Here is an 18,174-nt window from a genome sequence, read left to right on the forward strand (position 1 = left end):
ACGGTGCCCCGGGTCCTGAGGTTCCCAGGAGTCCTGCTGGGTGCCCCTGGGCAGTGAGGACTGTGGAGGGAAGGGAAGGCTGGAGCCCTTAGGACGGAGGGAACCACACCCAGCGGCCAAGCTTCAGGCACACACTTCGACTCTCCACAGCAGCTCAAAAGTCAGCCCCAGCCCCGTCCACTGCTGCCAGCACTGATGTAACTGTCCACCAGGGCTGTGCAAACCACAGGCACTGCCTAGTCTTATAAATAAAGTTTTATCAGCACACACCACTCCATGTCTTTATGTATTGTCTGGGGCTGCCTTCCCACAGCTCTGTTGCAGTAGAGACACTATGGCAGGTAAAGCCGAAAATATTAACCATGTGGCCCTTTATGCAGAAGCTTGCCAACACCCAGCCAGAGCGATGGTCCCGGTCACATTACATCAAGGTGGCCGCTGCCGTCTGCGACCCTCCATCCTGCCTTCCTCCCCTTTCCTGAGGGCGAGGGGTGCCGAGAACGTGGTACAGACACCGTCCTCCCCACGCCCCTACCCCGGCCCGCGGCAGGGCTCGGCCATCCCCAGAAATACACGGTCATGGATTTCACTGAAAAGTCCGTTTCAGTCGGAACCTCCAGCAGGGAGAGCTGTAAACAAGTGTTGATAAATTGGGGCCAAGGATGGATCCACTATTCATTCATAATCTCAGGTTTGGGGAAATTTCCCCCAAATATTCAAGAAGGCATGTTTCCGAGGAGTGTTTGGCATCTTCCTCTGTGACTTTCCTGAAGAATTCCGGAGCGCACACCCAGAGTGCCAGGTCCCCTTTCTGTAGTTACAAGGCTCCCCCAGGGAACCAGGCCCAGAACCGGGCTTTCTTCCAGGTCTGCAGCTAAACCACGACTGTTCGCTCCCTTCCCCCGCCCTCCTCCAGGGTTCTGTACAATGAGCTGGTCCCTCACATCAGGTGGGAGAGGAGCCTGTCCGAGAGACACAGGATATCAGGGCCCAGGTATCTGCATCATTAGAAGGTATTTATCATTTCTCGTTTATCTGTAGGCGGTAAAAATAGCTGCCTGCTTTTCCATCACACACGCCTCCAAATACCCGGCAGCAGCGCCAGCGTCTGAAACTCGCCCCCGCAAAGCCTTCCCAACAGCAGAGACAGCGAACTTGCAGGAACGCCTGTCCTCATACCATCAGCTTTCCCAGGCTCTGTCCCGGCGGGGGACGGCAGCGGGGCCGCGGGGCCAGGGGTGGAGGCCCTGGGCGGCTCCCTCTGAGAGGCACGGCTCTCTCTCCAGCACCTTTTCGGAGCCCCCGCCCTGGGCCGGGCCCTGCGCCAGACGTGCGGGAACAGAGATGGACCAGCCCCTGCCTGCTGCCCTCCGCGGAGCCCCTGTCTGGGGCGGATCTGTGCCCGACAAAACCGGCTTCACCTTCCAAACGCTAACTGCAGAGAGGGGTCCCTTGGGCTCATGCCTCGTTGGCCCTTTCTCGGCACCGGCCCTGGGCTCTGCCTCCCTGCCCCCTCCCAGGGACCCCATGAAAGGGAGGAGGGGACCCCGGCCCTAACCTCTCCTAAGGGAACCACCCCCTCCCTGTGGTCGGAGTACGGCTGACCCACCCCTCAAGCCCCAGTGGGTCATGTGAGCAGACCTGGCCAATGAGAGTGCAGGATCCTCTCCCACCAAGGCTGGAGCCCCGGATGGGCATGTGACCCAAGTGGGCCAATCACAGCCCTCGCTGGATTTTGAATGAAACTGACTTTTCATTGCTGAGAGAGACTCGCTTTCCTTCTTGAGATATCAGGACCCCAACCCACGTGGGCCTGAAGCTACCCGGAGCCAGCCATGCTTCTATGGAGGGGCCTGCCTGGAAATGAGCTGACACAGAGGAGAGCAGAGGCAGGGGACATAGAGACCAGGGCAAAAAAGCATCCTCTGGGCCCCTGGATCCAGCCGTGCCTGAACCCGACCGACTCCTGCCCTTCTTAGTCGCATGAGCCCTCAGCTCCCTGACCTTCTGCCTAAGCTGATATATCCAACACAGTCTTGACTGATATCGGCATGTGCTACTGGCTTCCCATTCTACAGAAGTGGAAACTGAGGCTGAGAGGTCACTTGACTTGTCCAAGGTCAAACAGTTCCAGGTGGAACCGATATGGTCATTCAGCCTATGCTCCTGACCACTGCACTATCAGCCTACACCCCAGGGCTTGCTGAACGCCCAGTGTAGGAGTCCCTGGGTCTTCCTCCTTTGCCCTAACAGTGAAGCACCAGGAATTAGCGTCACAAGTTCTCTGATACAATACTGCGTGTGTTGGTGACGGTGGGGAGGTGCGGGTGTCACAGCCGTCAGCCACCCAGCAAACAAACATCCCCTTTCCCGCTCTGTGCTGTGTGGCCCCCAGAGACTCACTCGGTGTTGGCCGGCTGGATGTTGCTCAAGTAATAGTGCACCGAGCGGTAGAGAAGGCCCACGACGGTGGTCCAGGCTGGGGAAAGAGCAGATGGCCAGACACCTGTCAGCATCCCAGGTGACAAGCATGAGAGACACAGAGCTCCCCGCCAAACCCACTCGCCCATCGACACACAGTGCAGACCTCACACCCAGGAACCCGGCAGCTCCTCGGGGGGCGAGGGGAGGGACACTCAGGGGCAGAACAGGCCACAAGGATAGAATGTGAGTAGAGACCCCCCTCCACTCTTCAACTGTGAATCCAACCGCGGCAATCGCTCCCTACGCTGCCCGGGGGAGTCAGCTCTGGACACACGGATGCTGCAGCTCCCGGGGAGCCAGACACCAGGAGCTTCTGAAGGCAGAGCCCCCATAGAGCTGTGGACGGCAGCGCCAGGTGACAGCGCTGCAGTCATGAGCGCATCTCAGTGGCTGCCTGCGTCCGCAGTATTTACAGCAACGCCAGAGCTCGAGAGAGGCAGGATTTACAGTCACCCAGACGTCTGTCACGCCTTCGGCTTGGTTGCACCTCTCTGTGATATTCCAACTCGGAAACAAGAATCATCTATTCTGTTACCTCCGTGCACGAGCTTAACAGGAGGCTGGGAGGAGCAAGCTGCAAGCTGACCTCCGAGCTCTTCGGGATATTGGTTGAGTGCGTTAAAATTTCAGGGACGTATTTAATAATTCACATAACACTTACTGTGTGCCAGGTACTGGTATAAGCTTGGCTCTTTTAATTCTCACCACAATATACTAAGACTGTCCCCTATACTAAGACTGTCCCCTATCAGAGATGAGGAAACGGAGGCTGGGCAGCTTCAATAACTTGCCAAGTAAGTATGTGGCTGACCCAGGATTCGAGCCCAGCAGTTCCATCCACAGAGTTGGTGCTTGTGACCAATAAGCTCTACCGCCAAGTGTGAGAAGCTTCCCTATGTACAGACCATGAGGCTGCGGTCCTGCCAATTCTGAGAAACTGAGGATTTCTAACAGATGGTGCAGCCGTGTGAGACGGCAGAAGATCCCACATGCAGTCGGTTGACCTCGGCATTGTCCCTGGACCCCCCCAATTTCTGTAGTTCACCCTGAGTGCGGGGGGACAGTCCCCTGAAAGCAGGACACCCCGATATCCCTGAGCACCTTTCACACAGGCAAACTAGAGGGTACAGGGAGCAGAGGTTGGCTCCCAAGGGCTGGGGAGTGAGGACCCCGTGCTGGGGATGGGACACCATGGCCCTACACCCCGCAGCTCGGCCCCCAGTCCTGAAGGCAGAACCCGGGAAGTGCATGGCCTCCGGCCAGATTGTCAGGAACTGAGAATCCACAACTCCCCAGACCGCCCGAGGCCCCTGGGACGGAGGGACACACTTACAGAGGCACAGTCACTTTCCAAGGGGCAGACGGGACAGTCATGGCAGCAAAAGTGGCCAGAGCCACCCGGGCCGCCGACGGTGCTCCAGGGCCAGAGAGAGTGATCGGGGCCCCCTCGGGGCTGGTTCATCACAGGCCTTGACTTGGACCCACCCAGGAGGAGGACACCGGGCCCCCCAGCAGGGAGGGGAGGTGGCCACATCAGTTCACATTCCGCTAAGAATCGCCTAACGAGCCCATCTGGAATGCAGATTCCCAGCCCCTCCTCCCCACTCCCAGTGCATCAGGCTGCAGCGGACCTGGAGTCGAGTCGCCGCTGTGACAACATCTCAAGAGCGTCTGATGACACACTGTGTTCCCACAGGCACACAGAGGAGGCCTGGGGGCAGCCCCTCCGCCCACTGACAGCTCACAGGGCTGAGTCCCTCCCCGAGGGTGCTGGGGTGCAGGTCCCCCCGGCTGTGCTCACCTTGGCTGTGGAAAGCCTCATGGGGGATCTCGATGTAGTTCTGCCCCTGGGCCGGGAAGCGGTAGTGCGAGGAATTCATGGTCTTGGGGAGCAGTTTGGCCATGGAAAAGTCTAGAACAAGCCAGAGAGAGGAAGCTGCAGTCAGTCAACTCCAGGGCAGGAAACTGGGCTGTAAAACCCCACCTTCTGTTGTTTTGGGTTTTTTTTTTTAACGGAACGAGCTCTCTTGGGGAGTGTAATTACCTTTAGGAAACGAGCACCTAAAAAACAAGTGTCCAGGGCAGTGATTGCGGCCATGTGGCCGACCCATCCATCTACCACTGCTGGTGGGGGCTCTCCCAGCCTGGGTGACCCCTGTGCCCTCAGCGCAGCCCCTCAGCTCACGAGGCCTCGGGTACTGACTGCGTCCCGTGCAGCAGGGAGACCCCCATGCTGAGGGGCCCCTCCTCCACGCCAGGGACCCCACGAGACGCAGGAAGATGAGACACTAATCTAAGCGAGGCAAACGCATCATCCCATGGAGGGGCCTGTCTTGGCCGACAAACTGCCACTAAAATGAACCCAAGTGGGTGAATTAAGCTTACTTTCCAGAGAGTGGCTCTGGTGGTAAAGTATTAGGGTACCACGCTCCCTAGACACAGACCCTGAAAACAGAAGGGCTGCGACGTCGGCCTGTAGGGGACCCCGTGCCTGTTGTCTTGGAAAAGCCTCCAGCTGACCCCGGGAAACCTGCTCCCCCACGGACACGCCGGGGGCTGCCGCTGCTCGCCTCCTGCTCTGAACTGAGACAGTTGTCACCCGAGATGAATCTGGCCCCCAAGTCAGCATGCGAGGCTCCCGTGGTCCTGTGTGCACATCCCAGCTGTGTCGGGGCACGGCTGCCCCGATCTAACTCTGCCTTCCCCCAACATATCATTGTGCGTCAGGCAACGTAGTTTAGGACAGCGGAGAGGTGCATCTCTAGTGATGGTGTGTGAGCTTTGTGTGTCCCTGGGCACGTGCAAGAAAACGCAGGAGTGGAGCGGAATTCAACAGGCGGGTGGCATCCCCTGCACCCCGCTCCCCTCCCACCACACAGCCGGTCCCCGCCCGCACCCACGCTGCCGAGCTACCTGCCATGGATGAGGAGCCCGTGATGGCAACCATGGGCTCGCTGGCCTGCAGGTTGAAAGATATGTGGCCCATGACAGTGTCCACGGTGTCTATCAAGCCCAGCACCACGGCACTGTCCTGCAAACAGCACGACACGAAGGAAGGAGACGTCAATACGGGGCTCGCTCAGCACGTGCACCCGACGGAGGCAGCAAATGCACCAATGCACAAGATCAAGCTTCACGCTCACTGTCAACATTCCTGCAAAGGAGGACGCCCAGCATCTGCTGAGCGATGTGGCGGGCCAGGCTCTGCCCTCACGATGACCAGACGAGAGGAGAGACAGTCACGCCGCTCCCCCGTTTCACAGGCGCGGAGGGGACCACTGAGGTCACCCAGCCCAGCCGAGCTCGCAGAATGTGGACACCGGCTGAGGTTGACCCCGGTCACCCAGACCATCAGCTCCAAGGCTTCCACGCTCAGACACAGAGTGACCAGACCTGGTCCCCGCTCCACTCTGAACTCACTGGGGACCTTGACGGGTCTCTGACCGGCCCCCCCAACTCCATCCCCTTCTGTTTCACGAGGAGGGTTATCACTGCTCCCAAGTACCCTCCAGGATGGAGACACCGGCAGTTGTGTCCTAGTCTCTGTGAAAGGGAGGCGGCTTCAGAGGTGCCAGCACCTCAAGTCACCCCTGGCCTCCCTGACGTGCCTGGGGTGTCCCTTCCCCTCCGAGGGCCTCTCCACTCTGAGTCCCCAGGGCAGAGATGATCCCAGTGGATCCCCAAGAAGGCAGGGGTCCCTCACGGTGGCCCCGTATCTCTGCAGCCAGCTCGGATCAGGCTGACTATCCCTCATCCTCAGACACACGTCTAGCAGGGCAGGGGCGTCTCAGTTCCCTGGGAACGCGCTGTGTGACTCTCTGCCATCACACCCCTTCTCTCCTTCCCGCCTTTCTGAAAAAGCATCTGTCTGTTGCTAAGCGTCCCAGGCGTTCTCTCAAAAACACACTGCTCCATGAGAGTCTAACGAGCTGGAAATAGAAGACTGAGGCCAATTTTAGACATTTCCTTTCAGGCCTGTGGCCTGATTTCAATCAGCCAAGCACAGTTAAGCACATGAATATCTGTGTTTCTGGCATGCAGATCTGTTGGGTAGTGGCTGATTCATACCTTCCCTTTAATGCACAGTAGAGCCTGCCTGAGTCTGAATAGTTTCACGATTATTCATATTTTGTGGCAGAGCATTAAGAAAAAGCTCATTTAAGATGATGCAGAAAATACATCTGCTCAGGCCCTCCACTGGCCATCCTCTGGGTGTTCCCCAGGCAGCAGCACTGTACACATCGTCCCCCCGGAAATCATCAACTCTGGAGTGCTGTGCCTTGTAAAATAGAATGTGTTTCTAGGTAAGATTATGTCAGTCTTAAGTTCGTGACCATCTTTCTCTCCCTTTGCCAATGGGAAGCCCCATCTCATTCCATTTGAAACTGTTCAAATAAAAGGTTCATCAAATGTAAACCCTGGAGCCATCCCATTCATAATGAGAGAAGGTGATGTCTTTCTGCTTCAAACTGGCAAACATGTTTTAAACTTTACAGGAGTTCAGGAGAGGGAGCACTTTAAGTAACGGTGCGGTCCCAGCCCTTCCAGGCAAGGCAGTTAGGAGTCTTCCTCCCCCTTCTCCACCCCTGCCAGGCACCTTGGAAGTCACCTTTTTGAGACAGCGGCATCAGAAAATGGACAGAGCCAGGATCCCCAGGTCACTGGGCGGAGAAGAGCTGACCCCCGTCAGACTTGGCATGAGTGAGAAGTGAATGTCCACTGCGCTGAGCCACTGAGATGTAGGACCTATTTGTTACTGCAGCATAGCATAGCCTAGCCTGACTGATAGAGCATCGCAGAAGATACTTAATATTATTGGGACATGTCCTTGCCATAATTAAAGAAAAACGGGTAAATTCAGATATATAGCATATGTGTAGACTATATCTGCATATAAGAGAATTGAAAACTAGATTTGAAGGGATATATACAAGAGTGTTAATAATCATTCTCTCTCAGCCTGAGGATTTCAGGTGATTTTTATTTTATATATATTTTTATGGTCTGCATTTTCTAACTTCTCCACAACATATTCACTTGTTTTATTTCTTAAATAAGTAAAATCAAGAAAGTTACTTTCAAAAAGAAAAGAAAAGGTATTCCATTCTCCTAATTCTTTAGTGTACAGAGGAATGGAGAGGCTGCTTTGATATTTACTCTTATAATCATGAAGTGTATGTTGTCACATGTTCTACTTTTTTCATTTAATCTAGTGATCTTTAAACATCAAACATGTGTTTTATTATCATTCAAGAACAATGTGATGGTAAAAAATAGGTTTCTAAAATGATAAACAAGCATACATTCCTCATGCAGAAATCCAACTGTTTTCCTGTTCAGTGTTGACAACAGGACCATGGTACTGATGCTCATAGAACTGATCCATAGAGAAGACAGAGCATTGCAAATCAGTCGTATGTCCAGTCAAAATTAGCTCTAATATCCCAGAGATGCATCATTTCTCTTACAGATGTGAATCGGGCCATACTCATGCCACTTCCAGAAAGACAAAAATGTGCCCCTTTAGAAGATCTAAATGTTCTTTTCTCTTACCTCTGACACAGCAGTCCAACTGGGCAAAAAAAGAACCTCTCCCACGGTCTTTAAGAAAGTCTAAAGGAAGACAAGATGACACTGCTTAGCATGTATCCTTAAGCCTCAAAATTATAAGACCTTTGATTTTCCCATCTCTGTCAACCACGGGCTGGGTTTTACACATACACAGTAGTAAACCAAAATAGCTCCCGATAGTGGATCTGGTTATATTGTACAAAGCCCTTTTATAGATTTTATAGATGTTATCTTATTTGCTCCTGGTGACAATCCTTTAGTCAGTGACAAACATTTAGATGTTAGATGTGTGTTCACAGCTTAGTTACGGCAGCGGCCCTAAGTACAGTACCTGGAAGATATAACCGGCCCTCGGTAAAAGCCTGTTGAACAAACGAATGAATGAATGAACAAATCATGGCCTGCTCCGTGTGTTTTTCTTGGCATGAGAAGCCAAGCTGACATAAAAACCCACTTGTTTAATTGGAAATGACCCCTCCATAAGCAGAAGTTACTCGGGGTCCCTTGGACAAATCACCTTAAAACCATGCTTGGTTTGGCTCACTATTGTTCTAAAAAAATGAAAGTAGCTTGTAACATCTTCAAATTGGGAGATTTAAATGAAACTATGTGAATTTCCTCCTTCTTGTGAAAAAAGCAGAAGCTTGGACAATTCTTATCCCATAGTCCCACATGGCCACCATTGACCAAAACTGAACAGCAGCTGACCCCTTAGGTAGCTGTGCATTCTCCGGCTCACCCCAGTCCTCACCACTCCCTATTGCCTTACACCTAATCTGTTTCACTCATTTACATTACTCATGTAGGTTTTTAACAGTGCGTCTCCTACTACAGACACAAGAATTAAACTTAGAGCCTGTTCTAAGCCTCCTATATTTCCACCAAACTGCCTTCTCCAAAATGCCACATTCTTCCTCACACTTTTAGACACTAAATATTTAGAGATCATCAAAACTCCTCACTCTTTCATTTATCTTTATTTGATAAATACTTATAAGACCCTAAAGTGCAATACCTTAAAATTTAAAGATGAAATTTAAAAACTAAATATGAAAAAAACAATCATGATCCCTGCCCTCATTGGGCTTGAGGCCTAGGGGGCAGAATTTATAATCTAGAGCAGGGGGTCAGCACTTTTCTTTAAGAGGATCACCTAGTAAAAATTTTAGACTTTACACACCATACAGTTCTGTCACAAACACTCAGTTCTGCCACTGTAGTGCAAAATTAGTGACAGACAATCCATAACTAAATGAGTGTGTTACAATAAAACTTTATTTACAAAAACAGGCAGTGGGCTAGATTTGGCCCAAGGGCTATAGTTTGCTGAGTCCTGATCTAGAGCAGTTCAGCTGAATAGAAATATAATGCAATTCACAGTTTTATTTTAAATTTCCTAATAGCCATATTTTAAAAAGTGAAAACAGGTGAGATTACTTTTTAATAATACATTTGACTTAGCCCAACATATCTAAAATACCACTTCAACATGCAATCAATATAAAAATCATCAAGTTGATAATTTACACTCTTCTGTTATACTAAATTTTAGAGATCCAGTGTGTATTTTCGATCTTGATTTGAACTGATCACAGTTCAAGTTCTCAAGAGCCACGTGTGGCTAATGGTCTCCTTATTACCCAGCACAAAAATTGACTTCTTGTCACTTTCCTGTTCAACTGTTAGTGGTGAGAAGCCAGGGCATTATGGAAAATTGGATATGGATGCCAAAGATTTTTATTTCTCATCCAATCAGAGATGGGTGGAGTTTGGGGTAAATCTGCAGGATTCCTCTCCAGGACACCCAGAGTCAGGTATCTCAACACGGGCCCCCATCAGAGGTCTCAAGCTGATGGCCCACAGGCTGAATGTGCTTCATAAATGTCTCTTATTTGGTTTGTACACAATTGCTTTTAAATTTCAGTTAGCTGTCCACTTTTTTTTTAATTGGATGATTTTCCAATTCAAAATCAGGTACGGAGTTTTGCTTGCGAAATCAAAAGAGGTTACCCTCAAGGTTAAAGTCAGGGGACTCTTGAGCAGCTCGATGCCACTCCCTGTGGGTGGGCACCTTCCAGTTTGCCATGGTCTCTACTCCTCCCTATTGTCTATCTGACCCAATCATCCATTTACTTTATTTGAGTTTGGGACCTCTGACAGTGTCCAGTATATCTGAGGGGAAAAGGGGAGTCAAAAGGAAAGAGGAAGTCGCCAAGCTTCAAAAATAACTGTTTCCTATGTAGACCTGCATTGAATTCTACGTTCCCATGTAGACATCTCTTCAAGACCATGGAGGGGCTGGACGCTCCCGTTCACGCCTCTGGGCAGTCTGCTCCCTCTGGGCATCCTCACACCCACCCCCAGAGCTCACGTGCAGAGCCCGGAAGTGCTCAGAGTGCTGCCTTGGCCCCGCCCATACTGCCATATGATTGGCTGAGCTACCAAGCCAGGCCCACTCCCCTTGGCTAGTGATTGGTCTAGGCGCAGTCATGTGATGGATCTCTGCAGGGGGAACCATGGGAAAGAATTTCGTCCCCTGTAAAGAAAGAGGAGCCCCCTGACCTTGCTTTCCCTCCTGGTGGTTGTTAGTGAGGTGTGGTGTTTGGAACCGTTCCAGCCCCTTGGAAACAGAGCAGAACGCCAAGAGAATTGTCCTGCTGCTACCCAAATCCCTGCTGTGAATGAAGACTGAAGTAATCAAACCTGGAGTGAAGCAATTAGATGCCCCTATTGTTTTTAAAATAGTAATATGACTGTTTATTTGCAGCCAAAACCATTCTAGGAGAGAGAGAGACTTGGGTCATCAAATTATCCCCATAACACAGACTGGGAAACTGAGGCTTGAAAAAGTTAAAAAGTTGCCCAAGGACATAGAGCTGGGGGTCAAACCCAGGCTTGCCTGACTCCAGTGTCACTGAGCTCCTGCAGCTCGGGACACCCCCTCACAGCACTTTTCAGACTCCATGGTCCATCTTCATCCTCTCAGCCCTGAGCCTCTTGGAAGCAGGAAGTGGTTCTTGGTCATCCCAGATCCTCAGAACCTAGCATGTTCTATGAATGAATGAACGAAATCTGAGACGTCTAACTCTTGCTTCTGTCGCCTGGGCAGGAACACTATGGCATTCAGGACCCACCCTGCATTTCAGGATGTCTTTGTTTACAGAACACATACTTTCAGGTACTTCTTTGGATCTGTCTTCAGCAAGGAAACCAGTAAGAATTAAGAACCCTTAAAAAGCACGCGCCAAGTGCCAGACGCATACTATGCACATAGGAACCCTTTTAGTCCCCAGTGAGGTGAGTACTATTATCTCCCCATATCTCAGATGAGCAAAGTGAGGCAGAGAGATGCTACATAACGCGACCGAGAGTGCACTGTAAGTAGCCGGCAGAGACATGCGACCCTGCAGTCAGACCCTATACATCCTGCTCCTAACATCCCGCTGCACTTTTGAAGTGAAACGGTCTCAGGCATCCCTTCTTTCTGCACATCAACCAGGAGCCCTGTGCTGAGATCGAAGTTATCAAGCCCCCAAGAGCCCAGCATGCTCCTCTACCTCGACCTAGAAAGATTTTGAGAATGAAAAGAGAAAGCACCTTGGTTCCAGTGCCATACGTGGTGCATTCCCTAAGTGCTTTACGTAACTTTGGGAATTCCCACTGAGATACAAGTCACAGTGTTGGGGTCACACTGTGGCCCCACGGCTAAATCTGCCAAAGACCCAACTCCACCTTCTACCTGTTGCCAAGGGAGGTGGCAGACTTTAGAACAGGAATTGCAAACCCAAATGCCTACAGGGGCCAGGTGGATGGAGAGAGGGGCCAGGCTGGCTGGGCACTGGGAAAACAAGATGAAGAGTCGAGTCTCATCTGCAGGAGACTCCGCTGAGCTGTGTACAGCTGGCTGGAGTAGCCACGCCATCTGGTTGAAATTCAGACTTTTATATTAAAGTTTCTGATTCTTTCAGCCCTGTGTAGGTCAAACAAAGCACATCTGTGGGCCATGGTCTGGCAGTTTGCCAACGCTGATCCACTCGGCACAGAAATCAAATAGCTTTACCTTGGTGAGATTTAATGCTGTTTCCTCTGAGAGGGATTTATTGGGTAAGCTGAGAGACATATTTTGAAGGTAATTCAGAACGATTCCAGGACTCTGGAAGTTTCTTCTCTCCTCTGTCAAGTTGGTTATGATGGGATGGTATGCATCACTGGGCACCTAAAAGAAATCAGCAACACGAGTTCCTTTAAGAACTAAAGCCAAGATTTCTACAGAAGTTCAGTGTGTCCTCTGGGCCTCATGCTTCTCACACCATAGTAATCATGGTAATAGCACCTACTATATACCAGGCAGGCACTCTTGTGACTACTTCACAAATAGTATTAACGTTTCATCCTTACAGCAGCCTCATGAAATACGCACCCATTTGATACATGACACTAAGCGTGGAGAGGCTTACGCAGAAATAAATAAGAGAACTGGGGTTTGAACCCAAGCAGATGGTTCTAGAGTCTGTTCACTCGCTATTACGTTAAGGTTCCCATGGAAGGGAAGTTGATTGATCACAAATGAATTCCAGAGGGGAACACTTTCTAAATGTATTGATCCTTTCCTCAAACATCAGAAGAAAATGGCGCAGAGAGAAGCCAATGTCAAGGCCAGCTTGTCTTTGCTCTCAGCCCATGGTGCCAAGTGCACCAGAAAACAGTCTCGGGTCGGGGGTCGGGGGGGGGGGTCCCTGGGAAGTCTTGTTAACTCCGTGTAGGCACCTGAGGCTACAGGCCACACAGGAAGCAGGTCTTCCATTTAGTCACTTGAGCATTGCGATTTAGTGCCAGTGTTGGCTTCCCCTCCATTGATTATTTCCTCCCAGACATTCATTATACTGCCAGTAAGACAGGACCAGACTGTGTAATGGGATTCCCACTCTCCTGGCATATAGTCCAAGCAAAAAGACATCACCAAGATGGGGAGGTGGGGACAACATTAAATGCATCTGCTCACCATGGTGTTTGCTGTGGGTGTCGTGAGGAAGCTGGGTGGCGTTGAAGACAACAAAACATGCTTTCCTGGAAAAAAATCGATCATGCTTCATTAAGGGCTAAGCCGTGGTCACCTCATTCACCCTCAGGAAGGCCTGTCCTTGTTCAAAAATCTACCAGCTTCAGAGACAAACTAAGAGTCTGAGAATGTTTTGAGTAGCAATGTCGCTGGAACGATAAAGGCCTAATAAATCAGCCAAATGGGTAGATTGTATGGATTTTCCCAGGTCAAATTATTGTTCCATTTATAGTCTAAATTGCTTGGGAATAGTCTTTAGGCAAGTCATCATATAAAAAGATGACTTTATACATGGTTTTACTGATTTCAAATAAATAAAGAAGCAAAAGAAATGGATTTCCATTGCCAGTAGTCCATCTGGACTACTTAGAGATAAAACACAGAGGGTTGTGAGTCACTGGGCTGGGACAAACAGGAGACCTCGGCACCTCCCGTCCCAGTGAGGTGACACTGGCGTGGACCCCATCAAGTGGTGGGGAGACCATCTTCCTGAGCCCCTCCCATCCCGAGGATTCTATTCAAGACCCCATTTGGTCCATTACGAATGATGATAATAATGAAGACGTCCAACGCCTTCTAATTTTCGTATTCCCCAGTGAAAACACAGACTGAACTAGACACTCTACTTCATTGCTGGAAATCCCTCAAGTTGCTTTGGGTGGCCTGAGGGAATAACCTCATCACCCATCCCTGGCTCCAGGAGTAAATGACCCCGTGGGTGGAGGTGGGTAGCTGGTGAGAGGGTAAGGTGTGACACTGCTCTGGGGATCAGAGCCCCAAACACTGTGTTCTCCAAGTCAGAGTGACAGTCATTCCTTGGATGCCAAGGAGTCCCAGCAAATTCACATTTACCTCATGTGAGTCCATAAGAGAACGTGAAGGACAATAAAACTCAGCCCAGCGGCCCTGTCCATCCTCATAACTGATGACCACGTGAGACTAGGCTGAGAACCGAGAGTCAGCCAGGTCCTAAGTCAGTCTCGGTTCCCAACTGGCTCTTATAAGAGCATCTGATTGTGCAGAGTGTGTTTCTAGTGTCAAAGAAACAAACTTTCAAACCGTGGGACTCTGACCAAAGCCTTCTGCTTCCTGGGCTTCTCTACAGAAGGAACAGCCAACCATTGCAGGGCTGGGGGGACACCTGAGCAGAGGGATAGCTGATCCACACTCTGCCTTTGTGTGAATTAGAAAAGAAGAGGCCACCTCCGCTGGACCGACCCATCAGAAAATGGCACTGCTCTAGCTAACAGGTTAGAAGAGGGGCCCCCTCCAGACAGGTCACCCAGGGAAACGCCCCCTTTGGGTACCTACAGCCCTAGCTCACAGCTTCCTGTACAGACAAATCTTTATGCAAAGGAAGGCAGAGTCCAAAACAGAGATTCCTAGTGACGTCATATGAGACACAAAAGGTCACATATGATTCCATTTCTATGGAATATCCAGAATAGGTAAATCCATAGAGACAGAGAGTAAATTAGTGGTTGCTAGGAGCTGGGAAATGAGGAAAGGGGGAGTGACTGCTCACTGGTGCTGGCTTCCTTTGGGGGTGATGGTTGCACAACATGTGGACATAGTAAGTACCACTGAACTGTACACTGTAAAATGGTGACATTCACGTTTTATGAATGTTACCTCCATTTTTTAAATTAGTGACTTTCCAAGTCCCACAGTTCATCGTGGTTGACTGAGGATCTGAACCCAGGTCCAACTGTCCCCCGGGTCCCTGATCTGAACCACCGCTCTGTGCTAAGCAGGAAGGCAGCGTCCTGGGGGTGCTCCGAGGGCCCGTGGTAGGTGAGTCTGGCACGCGGGAGGCATGTGGTAAACATTTGTGGATCAAATGCACTAATGGACCTGGAACACTTGATTCCCCAAGCTTTCCATAAGCATCTGTCACAAACACCTCGAAAACTCCCTGGTGACAGCAGGAGAATATTCGTCTCAGCGTGTTTCTGGTAAATTGTGGATTCCTCCATCTCAGAGGGCAGGGGCTCTAGAAAACCCATCGTATCTGTGAGGCTGATCAGGACACATCTCAGCCTGCAGCGCTGACGGCCGCATCAGGAGAGGGAGGAGAAGAAAAATGCTGGGAAGAGGAGGTGGCTGCGAAGCCCGCCCCCTCCCCAGGAGCTGAGGTCACCCCCGGCCCGCAGCCCCTCCCCTCTCACTGACCAATGGCAGCTGTGAAGTACATGGCGATCTCATCCGGCGTCAGGGCCCGTTCCCAGATGATGAACTCATCAAAAGCGCCGTTCTCGTAGCGCTTGGGCTGGTCCTGATCAGACCCTATCACGAGGTTGACATTGGGCTCCCCGTAGGCATGAGACACTTTTCCACTTGGGTCTGAGGTGCTCAGCGTCCCGTTGACGTAGACTTTCAGGCCCTCCTTGGACTTCCATGTAAATAGGACGTGAGTCCAGTAGGGGCCTGGGAAAGAGCAGAGACACCCTTCTGATGATGTGGGTCAAGCTCCCCACGCAGTGGTCATTCTAGTTTTAAGCACATTTCTCTTTCTTATGATGATGGGTCAGTGCTACCGCTGGTTGAGTCCTCATATAGGTCATAATCCACATCTCACTTCTCTCAGTCCTTAGGAGCACAGGAAAGAAGGTACCCACCCCCGAAATCCCAGAAGCCGTTCAAAGAGACCCTTTGTCATTTTAAATTAAATGAAGTAATAACTAATGGTCATAACTTGTTCAAAAATATTTTTTTAATCCAGCCGAGGCCAGCACAGGGCAGGTCAATGAGACCTATCTGAGGACCTGATTCAGCCCAAAGGCCACTGATACCCACCCCTGCCCTGACCTCAAGCAGGTGATAGCAGCCAATATGGCAGCACCCGGGGAGAACAGACCACGCCTGGCTCCGTCAGGATCCTATATCAGGAGCCTCGGCAATGACTCATCTCTCTGTCGTGAGAACCACGGTTCACCAACGAGAAGAAAGCTCACTGGACTTTGATGGCAGCTTGCCCCGCAAGTGGCCACACACACAGGTGTGTGCTCAGACGCCCTCAGGGACTTGCTGCTGGAAGACGCCCTGTATAGGAAGCCTATGACCCGAGCCAGGCGGTCATCTTAAATCACCCAGCAGTTACCCCGGGGTTCTCGCTTGGGATTGTGCAACTTTCTAGCCGTGAGTTTCCGGAGAGCACTTGGATCCGAGACAGGTCCAAAGTCTCACTGTCCTGGAGTGTGAAAATCCCTTCAACGAACAAATAAAGAGCAACTGCCAGGCAGAAATGTTTGCAGTTCTCCCCATTTCTCTGGGTGGGGAAACAATCAGGATTCAGCAGATCTGACCTTAAAACGTGTTCAAGATAAACGACTGGGTGCCTGATACTGTGTCAGCCCCAAGGGCTCTCTTCTTACAGAAGAGACTGATAGCACGTGGAAGGTGATAAGAGCCATGAACAGGGCCAGGACAGGCATGTCTGAACAGGTAGAGGACGCAGAGACAAGCTCTGGCCTCGGGATCAGAGAGGGCAAACACGCAAGATTCTCTCAAACTCTGTGTGCACTGAATTTGCCCCTTTTCCGGGTATGGAGGTACGAGCTTGGTCCCAGCTCACAGCAGCAGCAGAATCAGGCAGATGCGTGCAGTGCTCACAGGGCCCCTCTCCTGTAGGATCCTTGTGTGGTAGCTCATTCCCCTCTCACAGTCACCCTATGACCGAGTAATGTTATTGTGCCCACGTTACAGACGAGCACACTGAGGCACAGAGTGGGCGGGTAAGGCGCCCGGGTGCGCACAGCTAACGGGGGTGCAGAGTGGGATTTGACCCAGGCTGCGTGGCTCCAGGGCCCATGGTTTTTTAACAACTGAGACACGCAGCCTCCTTTAAATGGTCCGAAAATGAATTTTCCTTGCCTATATCAGAGATGTCATTTCCTCCTGAAGGAGATCGTTCTAGACTCTCACTTTGCCCTCCACCTCTGCGATTCCCTTCTTAGCCTCCAGTCTGGACTGGGCAGCCCGTCCACGCTACCTCGAGACAGTCTGAGTCCCCCGTCGCCTCTCCCCATCTCAGTTCCCACTCCAGACCTCCGGCCTCCCCCAGCTTCCTGGCCCACACCTCTGACCTCATGCCGGGCCAGCGAAGGATCCCATTGAGCCCCGGAGGAAACAGGAATCGTCAGAGAGAACCACGTGGCCTCCCAACACCCACCTACGCACTCAGCCACATCTGCACACACCCAGTCCCCACACTGGTCCAGACCATCCCTCCTGAATCCCAGGCCCTCGCTGGCCTGGTGCCCACACGCCTCCCCTCCGCCCGCCTTCTTTCCCCTAATCGTCAGCCCCTCTTTTTCACGGCGAAGTCTAAACATTTGCAAGTCTACAGCACTAAAAAGAAGGAGGGAGGGGAAGGACAGGAAAGGGAGAAACAATAGCCACTGTGCTGAGCCCTCCGCATGCAATGTTCCATTTAATTTCCCCCAAGCTGTGAGGTAAGTATCATTAATGCCTTCACTAGGGAAACTGAGGCTCGGGGCACTAAGTAACATGGCGCAGTGCCCCAGCCATCCCGCGGTCAGGGGGAGCCCAGGCGTCCGCCCGAAGGACCCCGCCCCTCATCCACCGTGCAGACATCTCCGCAGAGGATGTCATCTCACCCTTTCCAGCAAGTCCTCCCAAGCAGCCCCTGAGAGGACGTGGCTCAACCGCCTGCAGGCCAGGGGACCGACAGCGGAGCGTCTGGCCTCCTTACGCCTCCCTGAGGGTCCCTCCGGGCCAGCGGCGCCCTTACCTGGGGGGCTGAAGGTGGCCTCCCACGTCATGGAGTTGTCACGCGTGTACAGCTCCACGGAGCCCTTGCCACCGCTGGAGCAGACTTTGAACCCGTTGGAAATGACCTGTCCCCCGAACGCGAAAGGGGTTGTTCTGGACTGTTCTGCTTGCGTCTTCCAGAAAAAAGAGAACGTGACCCCTGAGGACAGAAAAGGCGTGGGGTTATTTTTAAAGAAAAATGGATGGGACTTAACCTCACTGAAGCAGGTCGTTCTCCCTGCTCTTTTTCATTTAAAAGGCAGTTTTCTTTTTTCTCATTCCAGAGA

General features: G+C 51.4%; 1 protein-coding gene across 2 annotated transcripts in view; it reads right to left on the reverse strand.

Annotated features, from left to right (window-relative positions):
* ADGRD1 (adhesion G protein-coupled receptor D1) overlaps positions 1-18,174 on the reverse strand; it is a 145,125-nt gene that overhangs the window by 98,769 nt on the left and 28,182 nt on the right. For both annotated transcript variants that reach the window (XM_082640016.1, XM_082640017.1), the window contains 8 exons: positions 17,868-18,047; positions 15,287-15,541; positions 13,058-13,122; positions 12,116-12,271; positions 8,038-8,097; positions 5,398-5,515; positions 4,286-4,396; positions 2,404-2,479 (listed from right to left, as the gene is read on the reverse strand). In XM_082640016.1, coding sequence (XP_082496142.1) covers positions 2,404-2,479; positions 4,286-4,396; positions 5,398-5,515; positions 8,038-8,097; positions 12,116-12,271; positions 13,058-13,122; positions 15,287-15,541; positions 17,868-18,047 — 1,021 coding nt within the window. The remainder of the gene's footprint in view (positions 1-2,403; positions 2,480-4,285; positions 4,397-5,397; positions 5,516-8,037; positions 8,098-12,115; positions 12,272-13,057; positions 13,123-15,286; positions 15,542-17,867; positions 18,048-18,174) is intronic.

This window comes from Mesoplodon mirus, assembly GCF_964341445.2.
Source record: "Mesoplodon mirus genome assembly, chromosome: 13".
NCBI lineage: Eukaryota > Metazoa > Chordata > Mammalia > Artiodactyla > Ziphiidae > Mesoplodon > Mesoplodon mirus.